The following is a 22,730-nucleotide window of genomic DNA, read 5'->3' as shown; positions in this document are numbered from 1 at the left end:
ATGACTACAGAAGGTTGACACGAGGATGGTTATGAGAATGTAGGATATATTGCAGTTACAAGTTCCCAGCTGGCCAGTTCACAAAAGCTGGAGTTGGTAGTGGGTATCCAGATGGCACAGACTGTGAAGCAGTCATTGAAATGAAGAATGTCATGTTGGGTAGTGTGCTCAGCAACTGGATGGTTAAGCTGTTTCTTGACTACAGTTTGATGGTGGCCATTGATGCTGACGTACAGCCTATTGATTGTCATGCCAGTGTAGAATACAGGAAGGTGCGTTGGGGGGAGAGAGAGAGAGAGAGAGAGAGAGAGAGAGAGAGAGAGAGAGAGAGAGAGAGAGAGTCTTTTCTTTGCTGAGAAGGCTTTGGCCAAAAGATACAATGTGTAACTTTCTTTTTATTCTGCAGGGTGGTGAAAAAAGTGCTTTAAATATATTTGTGTACTTAAAAACCAAGCAGAAAGCTGCACTCAAAGAGGAGATAATTTTGGAGTAACAAGAAATTGAAATTGCAATGTAAGCTTAATTTTGTCACCAAAGAGGTAACAGTGACGTTTACCATTTTGAGAAAACTATTGGTAAAGTCTTCATGAAATATAAATGTAGGGAGTATCGGGAAAATTTATTAACACTTCTGGACCTTCTAAAATAGCCAGTCTTTCTGCCACATAATTAATGAAATGACAATACATACACATTATCTGCATCTTATTACATGATTATGACAATGTGCTTACATATTTTCATGAAATTTTGGAATGTTGGCACCCAAGGTTGTTTACATAAAAATGTACTGACAGACATTAACATTCATAAAAACACTATGGCAAAAGAACACTGCTGTTAAGATCTGAGAACACAGAAATTATTAATAAAAATATTACTTTATAATGTACAGGTCATTCTGGCTTCTAGATTATTATTGGAGGGGACTTTAATATAAAATGATAATTATTGTATGTATGCAATGTAGTGTTCCCTGGTTTACTGTATTCAATGGAGACTTAATACTGTTCTGCTTAGTTGACTGTTGCCTTGGGTGTAGTAATACAATGCTTCTTATTATAATTGAAGTACTACTGCTGGAAGGAAATTTAACTTAACAACTTCTACTTTTCTTCGATAATCAGACGTATACTTTCGTATATATACTCCATATGCTGTCCACAAATATGTGCAAAATCCTTACATGTTTCTAACATTTATTTGGCCATTGACACCTTATTAAACAGTAAGGAAATACTTCAAACATAATGTCCAACTGAGAAAATTATGTATAAGTTCTTACACAGGGTGACGGGTTCAGAATTCAGAATGAAAGTTCAATTCATATTCATTTGTTTCAATATCAATATTGTCAGTGTCCTCTTTCCTTGCATTTATTCCAGTGATATTACACCTCTCCAAAATAGGCCAGTGATACATGGAGCCCTTTTCTTGTGCCACTCGCAAAGTTAATGCCAAGGCGATCCTGCCTTGATCACATGCATCTACTCACAGCATGGTTCTCCAATTGAAAATAAAACAATAGGGTGGGCTCTCTTACACAATAATTGGTTTTACAGTTTTTCATTCATGAGTATCATTTGTCAATAAGAATGTATAGGAATACCCATCATTCCCGTGAAGTGATGTATAGCACTGCAGCAAATAACCGAAAGTAGTGTGGGAAAGGATATATGTATTTTAATGACATAAAGAATACTAATTAATAAATACATGAAATATATTTAATGTTACTATCTTCATTTGTACAGTTCCTTGGGGATTTGTTAACATGATTGTTTTCTCAAAAAGTAAATACATAAATAAAAGTTACTTTTAAGATTATACATAGCTTAAAGTACATGCAGACTCAAACAGTAACTGTCTACGCATGGTCCCAGATCATGGAGGCTCAAATCACAGTTGGCCATGTTACAGAACTAACTGCCTGAGTCAGCTGCAGAATACTTAAAACAACATGTTGTAAAAGTAGACCTGTAGCACTAATGTTACGTAATACAAGGGTGAGTGTACAGTATATACAAAGGCACACAGTAGTATTTCCTTCTGTTTGGTAAGATACTGATGGTCAAGTTAACTGCATTAACATTATTTTCTACTGAATGACAATTTGTCCATAATCCAAGTCATTACCCCTCACCCTAGCTTGTGAAAACTACCAGTGACATGATCACATGTGGACAACAGAAAATTACTGAAAACATTGAGAAATTAACAAAAATCACTGTAAACAGAAACTTATTCTGAAAAATATATCGACAAAAGGAAAATTGTAAAATCTTAAAAAACTCTTTTTGCTTACCTTGGAAATTGTAATCTGTCCTTCTGGATATGACGAAAAGTCAGTCAAGAAATCAAGCCACATATTCTGCAAATAGTCAATCTCAGTGCTGGGTTTTCGGCTGTGTGTATGCAGATATGTTAGTCCTCGAAGCAAATTGCTCTAATGGACAAAAAAAAAACAAGTTTGTGAATCAACCTTTTATAAATTTTGACTGCATCATAAAAAAATATCACAATATTTATCTTCAACACCGAAGTAATAAGGAGAATGGAAATAAAAGAAAGAATATATGACGTAATGGATAGGAAGAAATTACAGTGGTACGGGCATGTACAACGAATGGAGAAAACCAGAATACCAAAATTGATACTGGAGTGGGAACTGGAGGGGAGAAGAAGAAGAGGACGACCTATGACCACCTGGCTCCAAAATGTACAGCACACAATGAGGAGAATGGGCGCAGGGGAAGAAGACACACAAGATCGAAACACCTGGAGAAATATTTTGAGAATATAGTTTATGAACGTTTATTGTTTGTATTGTAATTTCCAAGTAAACTATTATGTTGGAGATAAACCTCTGTAATGAGGAAAAGCTCAAAATAATAATAAAATATTTATCTTCAAATCAAACTTTCAGTCAATGATAAACAGTAAAGATATAGTTAGATATAATTTCCATCTTGCTTCTTCCTGTATCCTGTCCAGTTTTGTTTTACTCCCACAGCAGCCATTAAAGGAGATAGTAGTAGTGTATCACACCTAAAAGTCAAATGTCATTTTCTGTAATTGACTGCTCTTTTATGAAATAATGTTTACTAAAGCAGAAAAAAACTTGTCAGTACTTGAATTAGTTTTACTGAAGCAATTTGGGTGAATATAAATTAGGAATTATCCTGTGCTATAAATGTGACCTTAAAAATAAAATGATGTGACAACATTGTATAATGACTGTGTGAAATACATCAGTCGAAGGCCCGGTTAGCAAATCCTTTGAAGGCACGTTAAAAGCAACATAAACCAGATGAAAAACCTTCTGTTGCCACTTGTCCTCACAAGTGACTTAAGCTCTTTGGACCGACCAATTGTGTTGATATTTCATGTGTGCTAATTTTAAAGTTTTAGTAAGTAGTAAGTGTAGTGTCTAGATTTTATTAGGTTTAACTGCGTTCAGTAGTGTAATAACTGGGGAAGTGAAGATTTTAAGTTCTCTGCCGCATTTTTAAAGAAAATAGCGTAAAACCGTTACTGCTTAACAGCCATTTTTAGGCCTAAATTTTGTGTGCAAAAGTTAAGTGATTCGAAGTGTAATTAAGTAAGTACATTAATTCTATTAGAGCACTACAGAGCATAGGAAATAGGAAATAATCTTTATTTAGCAAAAGCTTAAAAAGTAGGCCTATATTGTAAGCAATCATGAGTGTGAAGTGTTTTAGCTGCCATAGGAAAGTTAGTTCTGGGGTGCTATGCAGCTATTGTGACAGATCGTTTCACTGGGGGGAATGCAGTGGCATGGAAAGTGGGGAACAAAATGAGACTCTTCTTAGGAACTGTAGAGTGTGTTCACGGGATATGAAAATAGCAGAACAGGAGGGGAAGATTACAGCCCTTCAGGCTGAATTAGATAAAGCTAGAGAGGAACTAATTAGGTTAAGGGGGGAGAAGGGTGAAGAGAAGTGGGAAGTGGTAGCAGGGAACAGGGGCCACCGAAAGAGGACAGTATCTGACAGTTTCATTGCTGGCACAAAAAATAGATTTGCCCTGCTGCCACAGTTACGTAATGAAGAGCCTCATGTAGATGTAGGTGTAGCTGATGCTCAGCAGAATTCAGTTAGGAATCCTGTTGCTTCACAAAAAGTAGGAAGTAGGAAGAAAATTCTGCTGCTAGGTAGCAGTCATGGAAGAGGTGTAGGCCAACTTCTGCAGGGAAAATTAGGTGACAGCTACCAGGTCTCAAACTTTTTCAAGCCTAGTGCATATCTCAGCCAAGTGATAGAGGGCGTAGGATCTTTGTGTAAAGGTTTCACCAAGGTGGATCATGTTGTAATAGTGGGTGGAGCAGGGAACAGTATCGATAGGGACCAGGAGGGCTACAGAACTGAGAGTGACCTGGTAAAAATAGCATCAGCAATGAACCATACTAATATTGAGTTTGGGCCTGTTTTCAAGCGGTACGATCAATCCCAGTTGAACAGCTCTGTGAAGAGGGTCAATATGAAGTTGGATCGACTACTTCGAGCTGGTGCTGGATCAGGGATTGGTTTGGTTCCTCTTGACACTATTGGTAGATGGGGCTTTACTTCTCATGGCCTGCATCTCAAAAGAATAGGGAATGATATATGGGCTAGGTTGATAAAGAATTCTTTAAGGGGGGACACTGCAACTCATGGAAGTAGTTCTTTTTTAGGTTAAGCTCATTATCTACAAATTCAATATTGAAACAAGATAAGTCTGAAAATGTTAAGCGTAATACAAGTGGGGAGGGAAGGGGAGGGGGGGGGGGAGGGAGAGGGGGAGGGAGAGGGAGGGAGAGAGAGAGAGAGAGAGAGAGAGAGAGAGAGAGAGAGAGAGAGAGAGAGAGAGAGAGTGTGTTACAGTAAATTTACATCAAAATCTCAGAGGTTTAAAAAATTAATGAATTTCAAATTTGTTTAGATGAGCTACAGTCTACAAATCCTGTTGATATTATTTGTATTTCTGAGCATCATTTAGGTAGTGAAATTGAAATGCTTAATATGGAAGGGTATAGCTTAGCTTCAAAGTATTGTAGAAAAGAGATGGAGGAAAGAGGAGTTGCCACTTACATTAGAAAGGGTCTCAATTATAAAAACATTGACATTCTTAAATACTGTAGTGTTCAGCATTTTGAAGCATGTGCCACACAAGTAGAAACATACAAAAGAAAAATAATTATAGTCACAATATACAGGGCTCCAACTGGTAATTTCCAGCTATTCACTAAACAGCTTGATGCAGTATAAATTTTGTATAAATTTTTTTAACTTCTAAAAATAATGAACTCATACTAAGTGGAGATCTTAATTTAAATTTTCTGGAGGATAGTCACTCTAGATCCGTACTAGAGTCTCCTATCACTTCTTATAATCTCACTGCCTTAGTACAGTTTCCAACCAGGGTTAGGGGTACCATTGACAAAATTTTCATAGATACTACTGCACTAGCAAATCATAGTATAAATCCAATATTTAATGGCCTCTCAGATCATGCACAGTTGCTTACATTTAACATTGTGGGGTCTGATTCAACTAATAACAGGAAGTGGGAAACTATATGAATAATAAATGAAGCAGGAATTGAAGGTATAAAAAACTGTTTGAGGAATACAGACTGGAAAGATGTATACAATTCACCCAGGATAAATGAAAAATGTAGCTGTTTCTCTAATAGGGGCTTAGGTCACACAAAACTGCTGCCCTAAGAAAGTAATCAAAGCAAATAGATTAAATGTTTCAAAACCTTGGACTACAAATGGAATAAAAGTATCTTGCAAAAAAAAGGAAGACTGTACTTAATGTCAAGGGAAAACGATGACTATAGAGCTAAATCACATTACAAATTATATTGTAAAATTCTAAACAAAGTAATCAGAACTTCAAAATGTATTTATTTTCAAGAAATAATAAATGCCTCTAATAAAAAGGTAAAAACTATATGGAACATAGTAAAAAGTGAAACAGGGAAACCTAGTAAGGCAAATGAGGGAATTATGTTAAATGTAAATAATGAGTTGATTAGAGATACCTCCAAAATTGCAGACACTTTAAACAACTTTTTCCTTTCAGTAGCAGACAACTTAGGTTTGCATAGTTCCTCAGAAGACAGCTAAAAATATTTTAAAAATGCAATTCTGCAACATTTTGACAAAATTCAACTATATCCTACCTCACCAAAAGAGTTTTCTAATATTTTAGCTCTCTTAAAAACAAATGTTCCCGTGGTTATGATGAAATCAGCACTACCGTAATTAAATGTTGCTCCTCAGAACTTTGTGATATACTGAGTTACTTACGTAATGAATCCCTCCACAGTGGTACTTTTCCAGATAGGCTTTAATATGCTATTGTCAAACCATTACACAAAAAAGGAGACAAATCATCAGTGGAAAACTTCCGTTCAATTTCATTATTGGCAATATTTTCAAAAGTGTTTGAAAGGGTTATGTACAATAGACTTTATAAACACTTAATATAGAAAAATATTCTCATTCACAATCAGTTTGGATTTCAGAAAGGATTGTCAACTGATCAATCTATATTCACTTTTACAGATGATATATTAGAATCAATAAATTAAAAGTTATTACCACTTGGAATATTCCATGATGTGGCTAAAGCTTTTGATTGTGTTAAGCATGATATCCTTATACAAAATTTAAAATATTAGGTGGTAACAGGAGTGGCAGGCTCATGGTTCTCATCCTATATTTTTAATAGAAAACAGTGTGTGTCTGTATCAAGCTTACCACATGACAACAGTTATTCAAAATATGAAACCATCAAGACAAGGGGTGCCCCAGGGCTCTATTTTAGGTACCTTGTTGTTCCCATTATATATTAATGGCCTTCCATATGCAGTGTCACAAAATGCAAATTTTTTCTTACTTGCAGATGATACAAGTATTGGTATAAAAAACAGTACCCGTGATCTCACTGAGCAATCAGCTAATGAAATATTTGTAAGTATCAATGGGTGGTTCACAGCAAATGGACTGTCACTGAATTTTGACAAGACCCAGTACATACAGTTTAGTACCTCACAAAGAATACCTGACCCTATAAGTATAATGTATTCAAACAATGAAATTACAGCTGTAGACAGTGTCAAATTTTTAGGGCTACAAATTGACCACAATCTAAATTGGAAAACTCACACACATGCTTTAGTTCAGCTATATTTACAGTAGGCATGATAACAGAAATAGGTGGTTTAAAAATGAAGAAGTTAACTTATTCAGCCTACTTCCATTCACTAATGAGTTATGGAATTATCTTTTGGGGAAACTCCTCTCACAAAGAGAACATTTTCAAAATTAAGAAAAGAGTCATTAGAATTATATCTGGTCTCAGTCCTAGATCATCATGCAGAGACCTCTTTAAGAAACTTGGTATTCCAACTACTACTTCTCATTACATATACTCACTGATGCCCTTTGTCATTTCCATCACATCTCTTTTTACACAAAATAGTGCAAAACATGATTATAATACCAGAACCAAAAACAATCTGTATAAGGACTATTAAAGCTTATCATTAGCACAAAAAGGAGTCAAATACATGGGTATTCATATATTCAGTAACTTACTAGAGCATATCAAAGGTCTTGTAAGTGATAAAGATCGGTTTCAGAGTGAATAAAAGAATTTCCTGTTGGCCGACTCCTTCTACTCCATTGATGAATATCTTCACAAGGATTATAGCTCATAACCCTGTCTGCATTAGGATTGTACAATATCCATGTATCTAAGTAAGACTCTTTCCACATCCCATAGACTCCTCTCCAAGGGATCCATGAAAAATGATAAATGTAATGTAAAGTGGGTTTCTCTGGGATATAAGTGACTTACACTTCATATCTAACTTTCCCCAACCTCTCTCTATCTCCTCCCTGAGAAAAGAAACAATACGTAGTGGTTGCTTCACTGTCCTTTTACCTCTTTCCGTAGATACTCATGATAGTAACATGGGAACATTCCACCACCTTTGCTGTTTTCGAGATAATTTTCACAGGCTTTCTGTAATAATAATCTGCCCTTTGTCAAAGTTGTTTATCTCATTGGATTTCCCCATTTGCAGCCCCTATCTTCATTAGAGTGATCCCCAATCTGTGTCTGCTATGCTTTAATAGTTTTGTTACGGTATCACATACACACAACACCTCCAGGCGGCATCCGAAGTCACAGTGGGCAGTGGTCATAATGTTTTGGCTCATCGGAGTATATATCCAATAACAATGGCAGTAATAAAATCAAAGACATTAAAGCATGTATAATAATATACAGCAGTTCATCTGTGAATAGGATGAGGAGGGGGAATCAAATGATTGTAACATGAGATGCTATCATCATACACTATGTGCAGCTTGCAAAATACGAAATTAAGTATATTTACCACATAACATACACTAGCAGGGACACTGCTTTCTCATTTCTTATTGTTTTAAACTTCTAAAAAAAAAAGAAAGAAACTGTATAGAGCATGCCATAAAATTCAAGTGAAACCATTGCAGACTATAATGAGAACATTACGCAAAATTTCATGGCAGTCACTCTGTAAGTATTTAATGTTCTGGGCACTGCACTCTATATGTTGTTTTTGTTGTGTCGGCCACTGTGAGAGTCAGCACCAACATAAACATGGAAGGAGCAAAGTTGCAATGGCTGGTGGCAGGAATTCAAAATGATCTGTACATAACACCTGAAAATTAATTGATCACCTTATTTCTAAAAAGAAAATTAACTTAACTTCTTCCTGTGCCTCCTACTACAAGTACTTTACTCTCTACTAATACTCACAGAACGCAAGCTAAGTAACGTCTTCTTGCTACTCAATACTTATATTCTTGAAGTCTGCGACGGATCTGATGCCAACCGGTGATGGGCGACTGGTTAAATCAGCATTGGCAGGGGGTGCTGAACTCTGTCTTCCTGGAGATGTGGCACTGCCCGCTCTTTCCATTGGCGTGTGGGTCAGCGCCTTTTTGAAGCTGTTTCACTGCGCTGCATTGGATATTTGGCAAGTTCTGCTCAATTCCTCTACCATGTTCCTGGCGATTTTTACTTATCTGTTTATTTTTTTTGCAGTTTATTCACACACTGATTTAAACTGTCATAAACGCAAAAACTCAACTGGTTCTATTGCTTCATTACCAAATATTACTATTTCATTTTGGAATGTCGATCACACACTACTTTAGTGTTATTATAACTGACTTTCAGGAGTGCTTACAAAGTTTTCCATTAATGTCTTCACAGCATGAAGCTTGAAACATGGTACACACACTCAATCTACCATACCAAAAACACTATGCTGAAATAGACCTTTACCATGTAGTTAAAACTTTCAACTAATGTTTTTTCTAATGAACTAATGGATTGGACTTCTGCTTCTAAATACAATTTTTCCAGGTGCCTCCCTGGCAAAGAAGAGACCTGATTTGAATATGTAAATGGTAACCTTCTGTGTATTCCAACAGACAATGGAAAGTGCAGGCTGGAATATCAACAATATTACACATTGAGCTTTCGGCCAAAGCCTTCTTCAGGAGAGAAATCTCACACACACACACACACACACACACACACACACACACACACACACACTTAGACAAGCAATCACACCTCACACACGTGTGCCCACTATCTCTGACCAGAACCCATCAGTTTGTCAAAATACAAATGGTGGTAAAACTATTAAAACATTGCATCAGGATAAACTTGTTAGTTGGCCAATAGCTGAAGAACATTTTGTGCAAGAATTTCACTAAGAAAGTTTGCATAGTATCTGGATTACTAAATCCATAGTCTGTATAGCATTTAATACATAAGTGAAGAGTCCGACTTTTCCTAATGAATAACTGGCAAGAAATCTTGTTTCCTGATATTGTTTTAATTATGTATGTTGTGCTTCATCAAACATCATTTAATAAGAACACAATAACACAAAGCTATACTTGTTTCTTTGAACATGAATGTTTCACAATTCACATGTCTTCCTACTTCGTAGAATTTCCATTACACAACAAAAAACATATAAAAAAAAATAAAAATAAAACCAAGACTGGCAATTCTGGTTGTGTTAGGAGTGAATAATTACTCCAAAGCATGCTCAATCCATACAAGCACGGTGGCCAGTGAACAACTGTCACAAAAGCTGTAAACTTACAGTGCTCCTTAGATGGCTGACTAATGAAATAAATAAATAAGTAAGTAATCTATTAAAAGTGAAAGAGGAGGAAGACAAGTTAATACAATGGTCACACAAAGTTCTGAAAGTGTCACAATGTATAACTGGTCTGCTTGTTTGTTCATTAAGTTTTAGTGAAGAAACATCTGTCCTTCCAATATACCGGGTGATCACAAAGTCAGTATAAATTTGAAAACTGAATAAATCACGGAATAATGTAGATAGATAGGTACAAATTGACACACATGCTTCGTATGAGATGGGGTTTTATTAGAACAAAAAAAAAAAAAAAAATTACAAACGTTCAAAAAATGTCCGACAGATGGCGCTTCATCTGATCAGAATAGCAATAATTAGCATAACAAAGTAAGACAAAGATCATGTTCTTTACAGGAAATGCTCATTACGTCCACCATCATTCCTCAACAATTGCTGTAGTCGAGAAATAATGTTGTGAACAGCACTGTAAAGCATGTCTGGGGTTATGGTGAGGCATTGGCGTCGGATGTTGTCTTTCAGCATCCCTAGAGGTGTCGGTCGATCATGATACACTTGCGACTTCAGGTAACCCCAAAGCCAATAATCGCACGGACTGAGCTCTGGGGACCTGGGAGGCCAACCATGACGAAAGTGGCAGCTGAGCGCACGATCATAACCAAATGACGTACGCAAGAGATCTTTCACGCGTCTAGCAATACTTTGCTTTTTTTTTGGTTCTAATAAAACCCCATGTCATTCCAAGCATGTGTGTCAATTTTTACCCCTCTATCTACATTATTCCGTGGTTTATTAAGTTTTCAAATTTATACTGACTTTTTGATCACCTGGTATGACACACACACACACACACACACACACACACACACACACACACACACACACACACGAGTTAATGACAAATACAAACTTAATTAATCAACAATTTAACAAATGACATTCACAGAATACCTTAATCATTGCTGTCCTGCATTCCTGGGATTGGCAGGCATTTTTCAGAAGATGTAAAGCAAATTTCATCAGTAGCAAATTACTGGACTGTGGTGTCAATGACATTTCTTGAAGAACTAAATTCACAACTGTGTGGAGCAGAGACATGGAGCTTGGTGATTTCCTCAGACCCACACCATGAACAGTACTTGTTAAGATCAAAGACCTGCAAGCTATCATCAAGAAAACTGCATGAAAGTGTTTGAAAAATAATAATAATAATAATAATAATAATAATAATAATAAGATACAGCCACTGCAACTAGGCTACAAAGTAAAATAGGCACTAAAGTATTGCTTAACAATGATGGTCTGATGTTGACAGCAAGTTTCCTTTTTCTTTCTTCAAATTACAATGACAGCTGTAGCTACTAAAGCACACAAAATAGTTCACACAATCCACAGCTCCCATGGTGGCTTTGATTGTTACCACAGATCCCATGGGAATCTAGTGAATATACCCCATAGCAGAGAACCTCCAAATTTTGTGAAGAGACGTGGACATTCAGTACTTTGTCACTTAATTGATTTTCACTATCCTTTAACTGTTCTGGACATGTTAACGCACACACCTTTGTACCTGATGTTTACACATAGACACGTTCAGAGTACCAGGTAGAAGGACTGGTAGCGCACATAAACGCGTTCAGAGCACACAGGGACAGGTACAAAGGCGTGTTAACACGTCCAGAGCAGTTAAGGGTTAAGCTCTTTCCATAGATGCTCATGGCAATAGCATGTGAACAGCCGAACAGTTTTGCCATTTCCGAGCTCCTTGTTTCCAGGAGCTGGGCCACAACAATCTGCTCTTTTTCAAAGCCACTTATGTTAGTCGACACCAATTTGTGACCTGTATCAGCACTAGAATCCTTTCCCATTTATCTCTGCTCCACTTACGTACTTTCTTTACAGAAACATGTGCCTGCAATACCACCAGGCGGCATATAATTTCGTGACGAACAGTGGTTATAATGTTTTAGCTCATCAGCGTGGAGAGAGAGAGAGAGAGAGAGAGAGTGAGAGACAGGGTACCTGGAGAATCTTGACCACACAGGTTGTCAAGCAGATGTTGTAGATCACATTTTGTCAAGCAATACGATCTGCTGCAATCACGTGGGGGAGCCTTGTCGAGCCCACAAAATGTTGGCATGAGTGGAAAATTAGTTCATGGTGATGATCACTTATAACATTGCAAGAGATACCTACAAGATCACTTTTACGTTGGGCGATCACCCATAGCAATGACTGTTTGTAGTTGAGTCAGGTTATCACTGTTTAAGAGTTTAAATTAACATATACTATTTTCGTTATTCTTATATGAATAATACATGTACTGACCATGAGCGCCTCTCCTTTGTATTTATTCATTAACAGAGACTAGCTCAAGGAAATTAGGTAGAGTATTTACAGTTATCAGTTCATTCTGGACTGACTGATGTTTTCAATTTCTAACCAAGTTGACAATTTGTTTTAGTGTACAATAGTTTTATGATAGAACTAGTCATCTTCTTTAGGTGGGATAAGCAGAGGTACAATGTATGCTTGATGCTCTGAAGTCAGCAAAATATATTGTTGGTGTTGTGCTGTCATTTATATTTGAGTTCTAAGCAGTGCCGGTTTTACACAGCCACTTACCATTTGGTGCTTCCCTCCCTCCCCCCATGCACATTCATCTGTCAATTGTAGCTATTAATTGTGAAATACACTGTACATAAATCTTACACTTGGGCTAACCTGGTTCCCCTCTTATCTCGATGCCCAAGTGGCCTCTTCTAATTGTGATACATCCTGCATACTAACTGACATTACAGTTGTGGCACCACTGGTGCTCCTCTCAGCTTAGCAACCCAAGCAGTGAATTATGTCACTTGGACCTTAAACCAGACCTGGGTCTGTCAACAGACATTATATCTGTCGATGCAGTTTGTTTTCCTGTGTTTATGCCCTTACTATGAAAAGCGTACACCTTCTGTTTCAGCACTTACAAATTGAATGACCAATGAGACATTAAAAAATGATTACCATTTCCCAAGTTTTACTTAAATTTAATGCCTATCTCTGTTAATGAGATAGTCTGATGTACTTGTTACTGTAAAATTACATAGAACACATGATGGATGAAGAATCTTAGCATTGCTGATAAATACATTTATCAGTATTTTAAAAAAACTTTATTGCTACCTCTGGGAACTGTTCCTCCCTTCCTCAGGGCAGAAAGAAAGGAGTGTTAGGCCACTCATACCCCAGGAAGAGAGAAACCAACTTGTTGTGAGGGCAAGGAAGGAATCAACAGTTCCAAAATATGAGAATATATTTTTTAAACAATGGAAGCTCCAGGTAACAAACTCAACAATGTAAGAAAAGATAGATCGCTACTTACCGTAAAGATAATGTGCTATGCTGCAGAAAGGCACAATTAAAAGCCACTTACATATAAACTTTCAGCCACAGCCTTTGGCAGTAAAAGAGAAACACACACCCTTCATTTACACAAGCAAGCACCTCATGTACACATGATCACCAACTACGGCAGCTTGGGCCAGAATGCAACTATCACGTGGGATGGTAGCAGCAATCTAGTAAGGAAGGGGAAAAGGAAAGGGGAAGGGATAGCAGTGTATGGGCAGGGGAAGAGGAGCGCTGTCTGGCAGAGTGTGCAGATACTAGAATGCCAACAGACACAGTGTCAGGAGGTTGTGGGGAAGAGAGGTGGGGAAAACGAAGCAAAAAAGGAGAGGAGCGGGGAAACATGGTTGGGTGTGATGGCAGAGGATGGCAAACAAAGAGTGTAGGAGACGGGAATGGGGAGGAGGTGACAGGGCAGAGGGGGTGAAAACTGTTGGGTGGAGGGGGTGGGGACAGTATGTTACCGTAGGTTGAGGATGGAATAACAGGGTGTATACAACCCGGGACAACCGGGAGATCCGGGAAAAACCTGGGAATTTTTTCATCCGGGAGAAAACCGGGAAAAACCCGGGGATTTTTTATAATTCCGGGAATTTTTTGTTGTTTTAGTTTTCAGTTAAGTTTTTGTAATTTTGGTTGGTAAGAACCAATACTCTAAAAAATGGTTCAAATGGCTCTGAGCACTATGGGACTTAACATCTGAGGTCATCAGTCCCCTAGAACTTAGAACTACTTAAACCTAACTAACCTAAGGACATCACACACATCCATGCCCGAGGCAGGATTCGAACCTGCGACTGTAGCAGCCGTGCAGTTCCGGACTAAAGCGCCTAGAACCGCTCAGCCACCGCGGCTGGCGATACTCTAAACAAAGAATATTACTGTATCCCGCTACTGCAGGAGAATACTGCAGCATTAAAACATGAACGAGAGAAAAAAACGAAAATAAAACTTAAATTGCAAAGGAAGTGCACCATATAAAATAACACAGTGCTCGTACCAGCATCTGCCGATAGCAAAATGTGTCAAAGGCCTTCGGAAGACTATGCAGTGCTTCGTAGCAACAAATGCCTCCGATGAGCGTGACGTCACAACTGTACATTTGACTCATTTAATCAGTTATGAGCGGGCTCATGCACACGCGCAGTTGAGTCGCGTATGAGTAGTACATTCTCCCCCCTTCTGGCTACAGAAATGTGGCTCTTGGCTGTGTAAGCAGCAGTAGCAGCAACCACCCACATGGTACCCGAAAAATTTTACTGGCGTGCCCAAGCTGCCAGATTCATGCGTGCGCAGCAGGCCCGGATCTATTAGGGGCTGGAGGCATACCGGGGTATCTGAACCGGGAGGAAATTTCGCAGGCAGGGGACATATTCATATTCTCGAGGAAAAAACCTTGTTTCACTAAGCAACTATCAACCAGCGCACGTCGCTCTATCAATTACTCATATGATTTTAAAATGCACCCCTGCTGGATTTTGGACACATTTTAAGTTGATTTCTGAATGAATTATAAGTTGATTTTTGAATGCATGCATAGTGTACGTGATCTCTGCCAGGTGAATCCTTGTCACATCTAGAAAGAAACTTTCCTGCAGACAATACGGGACGGGGCTATGCGAGCTGAGCGGAATAACGCCGAACCGGTGAATGCCAACTGCTGCTTGTTTATGTGGTTGATTCGGTTTGCGAACGCTCAGCGTTGTTATAATTACTAGCGAAATCCACAGAGTCAGACTACCGGAATGGAAATAAATGACTACCAGGAATAACAGGTGAGAAATATTACGTATTATCTTCTCGGTGTATCCAAGAAAGTGAAATTTTCACAGAAAATATTTGACCAGATCGCTACACTAGACAGGGCCAGTTGTAGTCCCAGGATAGCAGCTGCTTAAGTTCCATTCTGAGTAGCGCTGAAAATGCATTGTACGAACATCTACTAATGCCTAACCGGAGAATAATCAGTGGATAACTGAACTGGTGATTGTGGCAGGGTTAATAAAGTTAACCGGAAAATGAGTTTTGACAGTGGTAGAAATAGTTACAGAATTAGTGATGACAAGACTTTGTTAGAACGAGGAAGAAGAAGAAACAGGGGACCACAGAAATTATGGAAGAATATGACGATTCCAAATTTATACAAAAATTTGTTACTACTGCTTTTCGGTCTCGTGCGTTAGAAACTGGAGCTTATGAATGAAATGTGAAACTATTTCCTAATGTAAAGCATTTTGCTTGTAGTAGGCCAAATAGGAATTTCATTTTGGTGCTAAATGAATTATATTCTGTCGTATTATTAAAATGATCATCATTGCCAAAACAGTCTCGCGTATTTGGTGTGTGTTGCAGTTGATATAATATTAGAAAGGCCTATTCTGTTTATCCAGCACACAGTGACAAAATAGACGTAATCAGATCGAGAAACCACACCAGTCTTGGGTACTATTTGTATTAACAGCTTTTTCGGTATTAGACAACGACATTTCTATTTTTCATGTAGCAAAACATTTGACGAACTTTATAAGGTGATAGTTCTTTCGCTGAAAGGAAAGCATGCCATGTAAAGCTGTAGCAAGATTAGAGAGAAAAATCGCTAGGACCTAAGGATGTGTACTGTCTTGCCTGTTTCTTGTCTTTACTGGTTTTAGGTATCCTATCTTCAATTTTGTCACACAGAAGAGCAAGTCATAAGTTAATAGGCAATAAAGAGTCCAGATTTTCTGAAGAGTTCTTGTTCTCCTGGTTACAAATAATCCTACCCAGTACTAATTGCGAGGTTATTTTATTTTATTTTTTAAAATTTTTTTTAATAAAAGGAGGGCGGGGTGTTTAATTTCCACTGTACTGAAATATTTTGATGACATCTATTACAAAATATACACTCTTGAGTTCCACAGAGCGACATAGAGTGATGTGCGGTATAAGAATGTTGTTTGAAGAGGTGTGGTACTGCACTGCACACTTTAATTACGGAAGGCCAAAATATGTTACTAGTTTTAGATTTTATTTTATTTCCACCTTTCTGACAGTTAAGCATTAATTCCCTTGTGGAACCAATAAAGTTATTTTTGTTGGTTTGCTAAAGAAATTTGGCTTTTATTAAGCTTTCCTGCTGAGGCAGCCAATGTATTTGAAACGAAGTGTTTAATTCCACACTATTGATTAGTTTCAACTGATCGCTGCATTTCAAGTGCATGTTTTCATCTTCTAGCACATATGGCATTATGCCATAATAAAGAACCAAACATGAGATAATACAGTACTGGTACTCCAAGAAAATTAACGTCACAAAAACCGCACTGAAAAGCTTCCTGTCAGGCCGAGGCCTACGTCATTCAGAATCTGGACATATGAATGTGCACTGTAAGGGAGCTGTGCAAGCGCGGTGATGCTTCTTATCTGGGGCTCTCTGGCAACTGCTGAAATGAATCTATTTCTAACAGGTTGCGGGAAAATATTGCAAATTATTGTTCGAAAAGCATTAGTTTCAAAGTAAATTTACCTTTTACGCAAGATGAACTATGTATGATGAATTTCTTAAATCACAGAACGTTTGCTCTCTTTTAAAAATCAACTCATTGATGACGAGCCATTTAGAAGAATTTCGAGCCCAGAAGATCAGAGATTTAAGTCGGTATTAAAAATTTTACTCGTGTATTTGTGTGATGTCTCTTAAAGTGTAACATGCGCTAAACAGATCAACATTATATGTGAATGCTTAGCTTCTCTTGTAGCTTATTAATCCTTGAGATAAATATTATATGCGAAAGCTTTGCTTTTCTTACAGCAACACTATGAATATTAATTTAAACCATTAACTTTTCCTGTTGGTGGAATTCGAATCTATGCAGCGTACATGTCGATGCACATCTAAGATCTTTCCAAAACGTGTTTTTTCCCCCTGAGTTTCGTTTTCTAAAGCGCCGGGAAATTCTACGCTGCTGTATAAAACCATGTCCATTCAAAGGATAAGTTTTACAGTTGCGAGAGAAAGTATACTGTCACTTAAAAGGGAAAAAGTGTATTTTCACCCAGGAGAAAATGTATTTATAACCGGGAGATCCGGGAAAAATCTGGGATTTTTTTTTCCTTGTCCACGTATACACCCTGAATAATTACTGGAGTGGAGAAAGTGTTGTAAGGATAACTCCCATCAGCACAGTTCAGAAAAGTGGGTGGTGGAGGGGAGCATCCAGACAGCTGGGGTAGAGAAGCAGCCATTGAAATCAAGTAAGTCGTGTTCTGCTGCATGTTGTGCCACAAGATGGTCTACTTTGTGCTTGACCATAGACTGGTGGTGTCTATTCATCCTGGTAGACAGTGGGGCTGATAGTCAACCACTATAAAAAGCCGTGAATGACTGCTGCAGAACTGCTAAATGACATGGCTGCTTTCATGGGTGGCCTGTGGCCCCTGACGGGATAGGATAAATCTGTGACAGGACTGAAATTGGGAGTGCTGGGTGGGTGGATTTGGCAGGTCTGTATCTGGGTCTACCACAGGGATATGATTCTTGTGGCAAGGAGTTGAGATTAGGAGTGGCATAGGGTTGGATTAGGAAGCTGTTGAGGTTGGGTGGGCGACGCAACATCACTTTACAAAATGATTTTAGGTAGTACGACCCTCTTTACAAGGCATGATGATAGGTAATCAAAGCCCTGATGAAGGATGTGGTTCAGTTGTTCCAGTCCAGGAAGGTACTGGGTGATGAAGGGGGCACTCCTTTGTCGTTGGTTCTTGGAGATGGTGGAGGATTTCAGGTTGGGGGGGGGGGGGGGGGGGATGGCACTGGAGATCTGCTTGCGGAGTAGGTCTGGTGGCAGTGCCTGCCAGTGTAGGCAGATGAGACTCTCAGCATACTTGGGAAAAGGATTCTCGTCTTTGTAGATGCACCATCCCTGGTTAGCCAGGCTGTATGGGAGAGATGCTTTGGTGTGAAAGGTATGAGAGGTGTCAAAATGCAGGTACAGTTTATAGTTGATGGGTTTAATGTGGACAGGAGTGTGGTTGGAGCCATCAGAGAGGAGGATGTCAACATCTAGGAAGGTGGCACATTGGGTTGAGGAGCACCAGGTGAAGTGGATGGAAGAGAAGGTGTTGAGGTTATGAAGGAACGAGAATAGTGTGTCTTGGCCTTGAGTCCAGTTGTGCAGATATCATCAATGAGCCTGAACCAGTCTAGAGGTTTGGTGTTTTGGGAGGCCAGGAAGGTCCCCTCCAGATGGCCCATGAACAGGGTGGCATAGGAGCGTGCCATGTAGAAACCAATGCCTGTGCCATGGATTTGTTTGTATATCTTCCCTTAAAAGGAGATGTAGTTTGGGGTTAGAATAAAGTTGTTAAGGTGTATGAGGAATGAAGTAGTGGGTTTGGGGTCTAAAGGACATTGAGAAAGGTAATGTTCAGTAGTGGTAAGAGAATGGGCATAAATCATGTTTGCGTGTAGGGAAGTTGTGTCAACAGTGATGAGTGGAGATCCATAGCAATCAGCTACAACGGAGCGTCCGGGATAGTTGCGTTTGTGGATTTTGGGAGCATGTAGAACGTGGGTGGGTAGGGTGTCAGAGGGGTGAGGAAGGAAATGAATTCAGGGGAGAGGTTCTGTGAATGGCCTAAGGCTCTAAGCAGGGATTGGAGGTTATGTCGGGCTTCTGGGATGGAATCACTCTGGCAGAGTTTATAGGTGGGGGGCCAGGTAAGGTGGAGGCCTTCCATCAGGCAGTCACTATGATTCATGACAGTACTGGTGGAACCTTTGTCTGCAGTTAGGAGGATAAGGCCAGTGTTGTTTTGAGGTTGTGTATGGCTATTGTTTCTTCAGCTGAAAGGTTGGCAGTTTGAGAAAGGGACCTGGGGAAGGAAGGATGACAAAGCTAATCTGGAGGTAAGGAATTCCTGGAAGGTGACTAGCAGGAGGTTAGGTGGGGGCGGGGGGGGGGGGGGATCATGGTTGGATAGTGGTATGAACTGGGAGAGGCAGGGTTCAATGCTGGAAACAGGTTGGCTTTGCTTGGAGGGATTGGCATCAAAGAAGTTTTTCCATTGCAGAGTTTGGGGCAAGGAGAGAAGGTCTTTGACAAGTCCAAATTGGTTAAATTTGGGTGTGGGACTATAAAGGTGAGGCCTCTGGGTAGGACTGAAACAACTGTGGAGCTGAGGATTTTGTTGGAAAGGTTAACAACAATGTTATGGGAATATTTTGATGGAAAGGTTAACAACAGTGTTATGGGAATGTTTTGGCTCTGGAGTTGCTGGAGTGTAAGTAGGGAGTTGTGTCGCACAAGCAGGTGTGGAGAATAAAACACCAAAGAACTTCAGGATGAGGATGAAGTGGGATCAATAGGAATAAAATAATTACAAACAACTATTGGAGGGAAGAGTCTGAGCCATCAGATACGGCATCAACAATCTGCATGATCACAAAGCCTGTGCTATGCACAGATGATCTAAGATACAATGTAACTTGAAGGTAGCTCCAGTTTGGGGGGGGGGGACAACACCAGGATGGAAGAGAAAGAATGGACACCGAGAAGAGTAATACCACAGAGAATAGTAATAAAGGAAAACATCGCAGAGTTGCAGGATGGAAGAAGAGACATTCGACAAAATCAAGTAATGGAAACTCCAGGTTGGAATTTCAGCAATGTAGGATAAAATAGATTGCTGCTTACTGTAAGGATAACCAGCTAAATTGAAGACAGGCACAATGAAAAGACACTTACACATAAGCTTTCAGCCACAGCCTTCATCGGCAAAAGTGAAACACATACCATTCATTCACACAAACAAGCACCTCACACTCACATGACCGCCAAGTCCAACTGGTTATTGTGCCCTCACTGAAAGAATTTTGGCTCTCACTGACCAATACCTTCAACCAACAGGCCATAATCTAGCCTCCCACATCAAAGATGCAAACCACTTATCTCACCGACTATCCACCATCTGCACCGATTTACCTCATGGATCCCTACTCATTGTTAGCAGCACCTTCCTATACACCAACATCCCTCACGCCTGTGAACTTACCGCTACTGAAAACTACCTTTCCCAAACATCCTTCAGACTGAAGACCCACTACCTCATTCCTCAAACACCTTACCAGCTTGATCCCAATCCAAGACTGCTACTCCTTTGATGGGAAGATATACAAACAAATCCATGGCACAGCCACGGGCACCTACATTGCACACTCCTATGCCAACCTGTTCATGAGCTATCCAGAGGAGACCTTCCTAGCCTCCAAAAACGCCAAACTCCTAGCCTGGTTCCGGTTCACTGATAATGTCTTCATGATCTGGACTCAGGGCCAAGACACCCTATCCTAATTCCTTCACAACTTCAACACTTCTGTCTCATCCTCTTGCCCGGGTCCTCCTCGACCCAACATGCCACCTTCCTAAATGTTGCCCTCCTTCTCTCTGATGGCTCCAATGGCACCTCTGTCCACATTAAATCCACCAACCACCTACAGTACCTGCATTTTGACAGCTGTCATACCTTTCACACCACAAAATCCCTCCCATAGAGCCTTCAGAGACAAGAACTCCCTTGGACAGTATGCTGAGGGTCTCACGCATTCACAGACAGACACTACCCCACAGACCTAGTCCATAAACAGATCTCCAATGCCATTTCCCCTCACATCCCAATCGTCCACCACCACCAAGAACCAGCCACAATGTAGTGCTCCCTTCATCACACAATACCGGTCCAGACTGGAACAAATGAATGACCTCCGCCACCAGGGCTTTGATTCCCTATCATCATGCCCTGAAATGCGGGACACCCACTCGAGATTGTTCCCACCCCTCCTAAAGTAGTGTTCAGTCGCCCACCAAACCTCCACAACATCCTAGTTGATCCCCATGCTATTCTCAATCCCAACCAACTTGCCCCAAGGATCATATCCCTGTGGAAGACTCAGGTGCAAGACTGTCCAGTCCTCTCACCCCGCACTTCCTAGTCCAGTCCTGTCACAGGCTTATCCTACCCCATCAGGGGCCAGGCCACATGTGAAAGCAGCCATGTCATTTACAGCTATCCTACAATCACTGCACTGCTCTTTATATTGGTATGACTACCAACCATCTGTCTACCAGGATGAACAGCCATTGCCAAATTGTAGCCAAGATCAAAGTAGACCATCGTGTGGCACAACACATGGCTGAACATAACACACTTGATTTCAATGGCTGCTTCACTACCTGAGACATCTGGATCTCCCCCCATGACTGCTCTGCTGAACTGTGCAGATGGGAGTCATCCTTCTTGATTTCAAAGGCTGCTTCACTACCTGAGACATGTGGATCTCCCCCCATGACTGCTTTGCTGAAATGTGCAGATGGGAGTCATCCTTACAGCACATTCTTTGTTCTAGTAATTATGTAGGCTTTAACCTATGGTAATATACTGTTCCCACCCCTCCAGCCAACAGTTTCCATCCCCCTCTGTCCTATTACCTCCTCCCCCTTTCCATCTTCTACACTCTTATTTTGCCACCCTCTGCCAATGCATCTGCCCATCTTTTCCCACTCCCCTCCTTTTTCTCTCAGTTTTCCCCACAACCTACTGCGCTTTTTGGCATTTGAGTCCCCGTACACTCTGCCAGACAGCACTGTTCTTCTCCCACTCATATACTCCTATCCCTTCAACTTCCCTGCCCCGTCCACATTGCCACTACCATCTCACCCGATAGTTGCGTTCTGGCCTGAGCTGTCATAATTCGCAGTCATATGTACATGAGGTATTTGCTTGTGTGAATGAATGATGTGTGTTTCTCTTTTTCTGTTGAAGAAACTGCAAAAAGGTGGGAATTTAAGGAGATGGGACCTGGATAAACTGACTAAACCAGAGGTTGTAGAGAGTTTCAGGTAGAGCATAAGCAAACAATTGACAGGAATAGGGGAAAGAAATACAGTAGAAGAAGAATGGGTAGCTTTGAGAGAGGAAATAGTGAAGGCAGCAGAGGATCAAATAGGTAAAAGATGAGGGTTAGTAGAAATCCTTGGGTAACAGAAGAAATAATCAATTTAATTGATGAAAGGAGGAAATATAAAAATGCAGTAAATGAAGCAGGCAAAAAGGAATACAAAGGTCTCAAAATTGATATCGATATGTAGAGG

At 39.7% G+C, this 22,730-nt stretch overlaps 1 protein-coding gene across 1 annotated transcript in view; it reads right to left on the bottom strand.

The window, feature by feature from the left end:
* The window catches only part of LOC124795380 (rotatin), a 395,098-nt gene that overhangs the window by 11,491 nt on the left and 360,877 nt on the right, over nt 1-22,730 (bottom strand). Inside the window, exons 28-29 of the mRNA XM_047259395.1 lie at nt 11,158-11,369; nt 2,306-2,446 (exon numbers count right to left, since the gene is read on the bottom strand). Of these exons, the coding sequence (XP_047115351.1) occupies nt 2,306-2,446; nt 11,158-11,369 (353 nt within the window). The remainder of the gene's footprint in view (nt 1-2,305; nt 2,447-11,157; nt 11,370-22,730) is intronic.

This window comes from Schistocerca piceifrons, chromosome 1, assembly GCF_021461385.2.
Source record: "Schistocerca piceifrons isolate TAMUIC-IGC-003096 chromosome 1, iqSchPice1.1, whole genome shotgun sequence".
Classification (NCBI taxonomy): Eukaryota; Metazoa; Arthropoda; class Insecta; order Orthoptera; family Acrididae; genus Schistocerca; species Schistocerca piceifrons.
The sequence above is the reverse complement of the archived record's forward strand: the minus strand, read 5'-3'. Positions and strand labels throughout refer to the sequence as shown.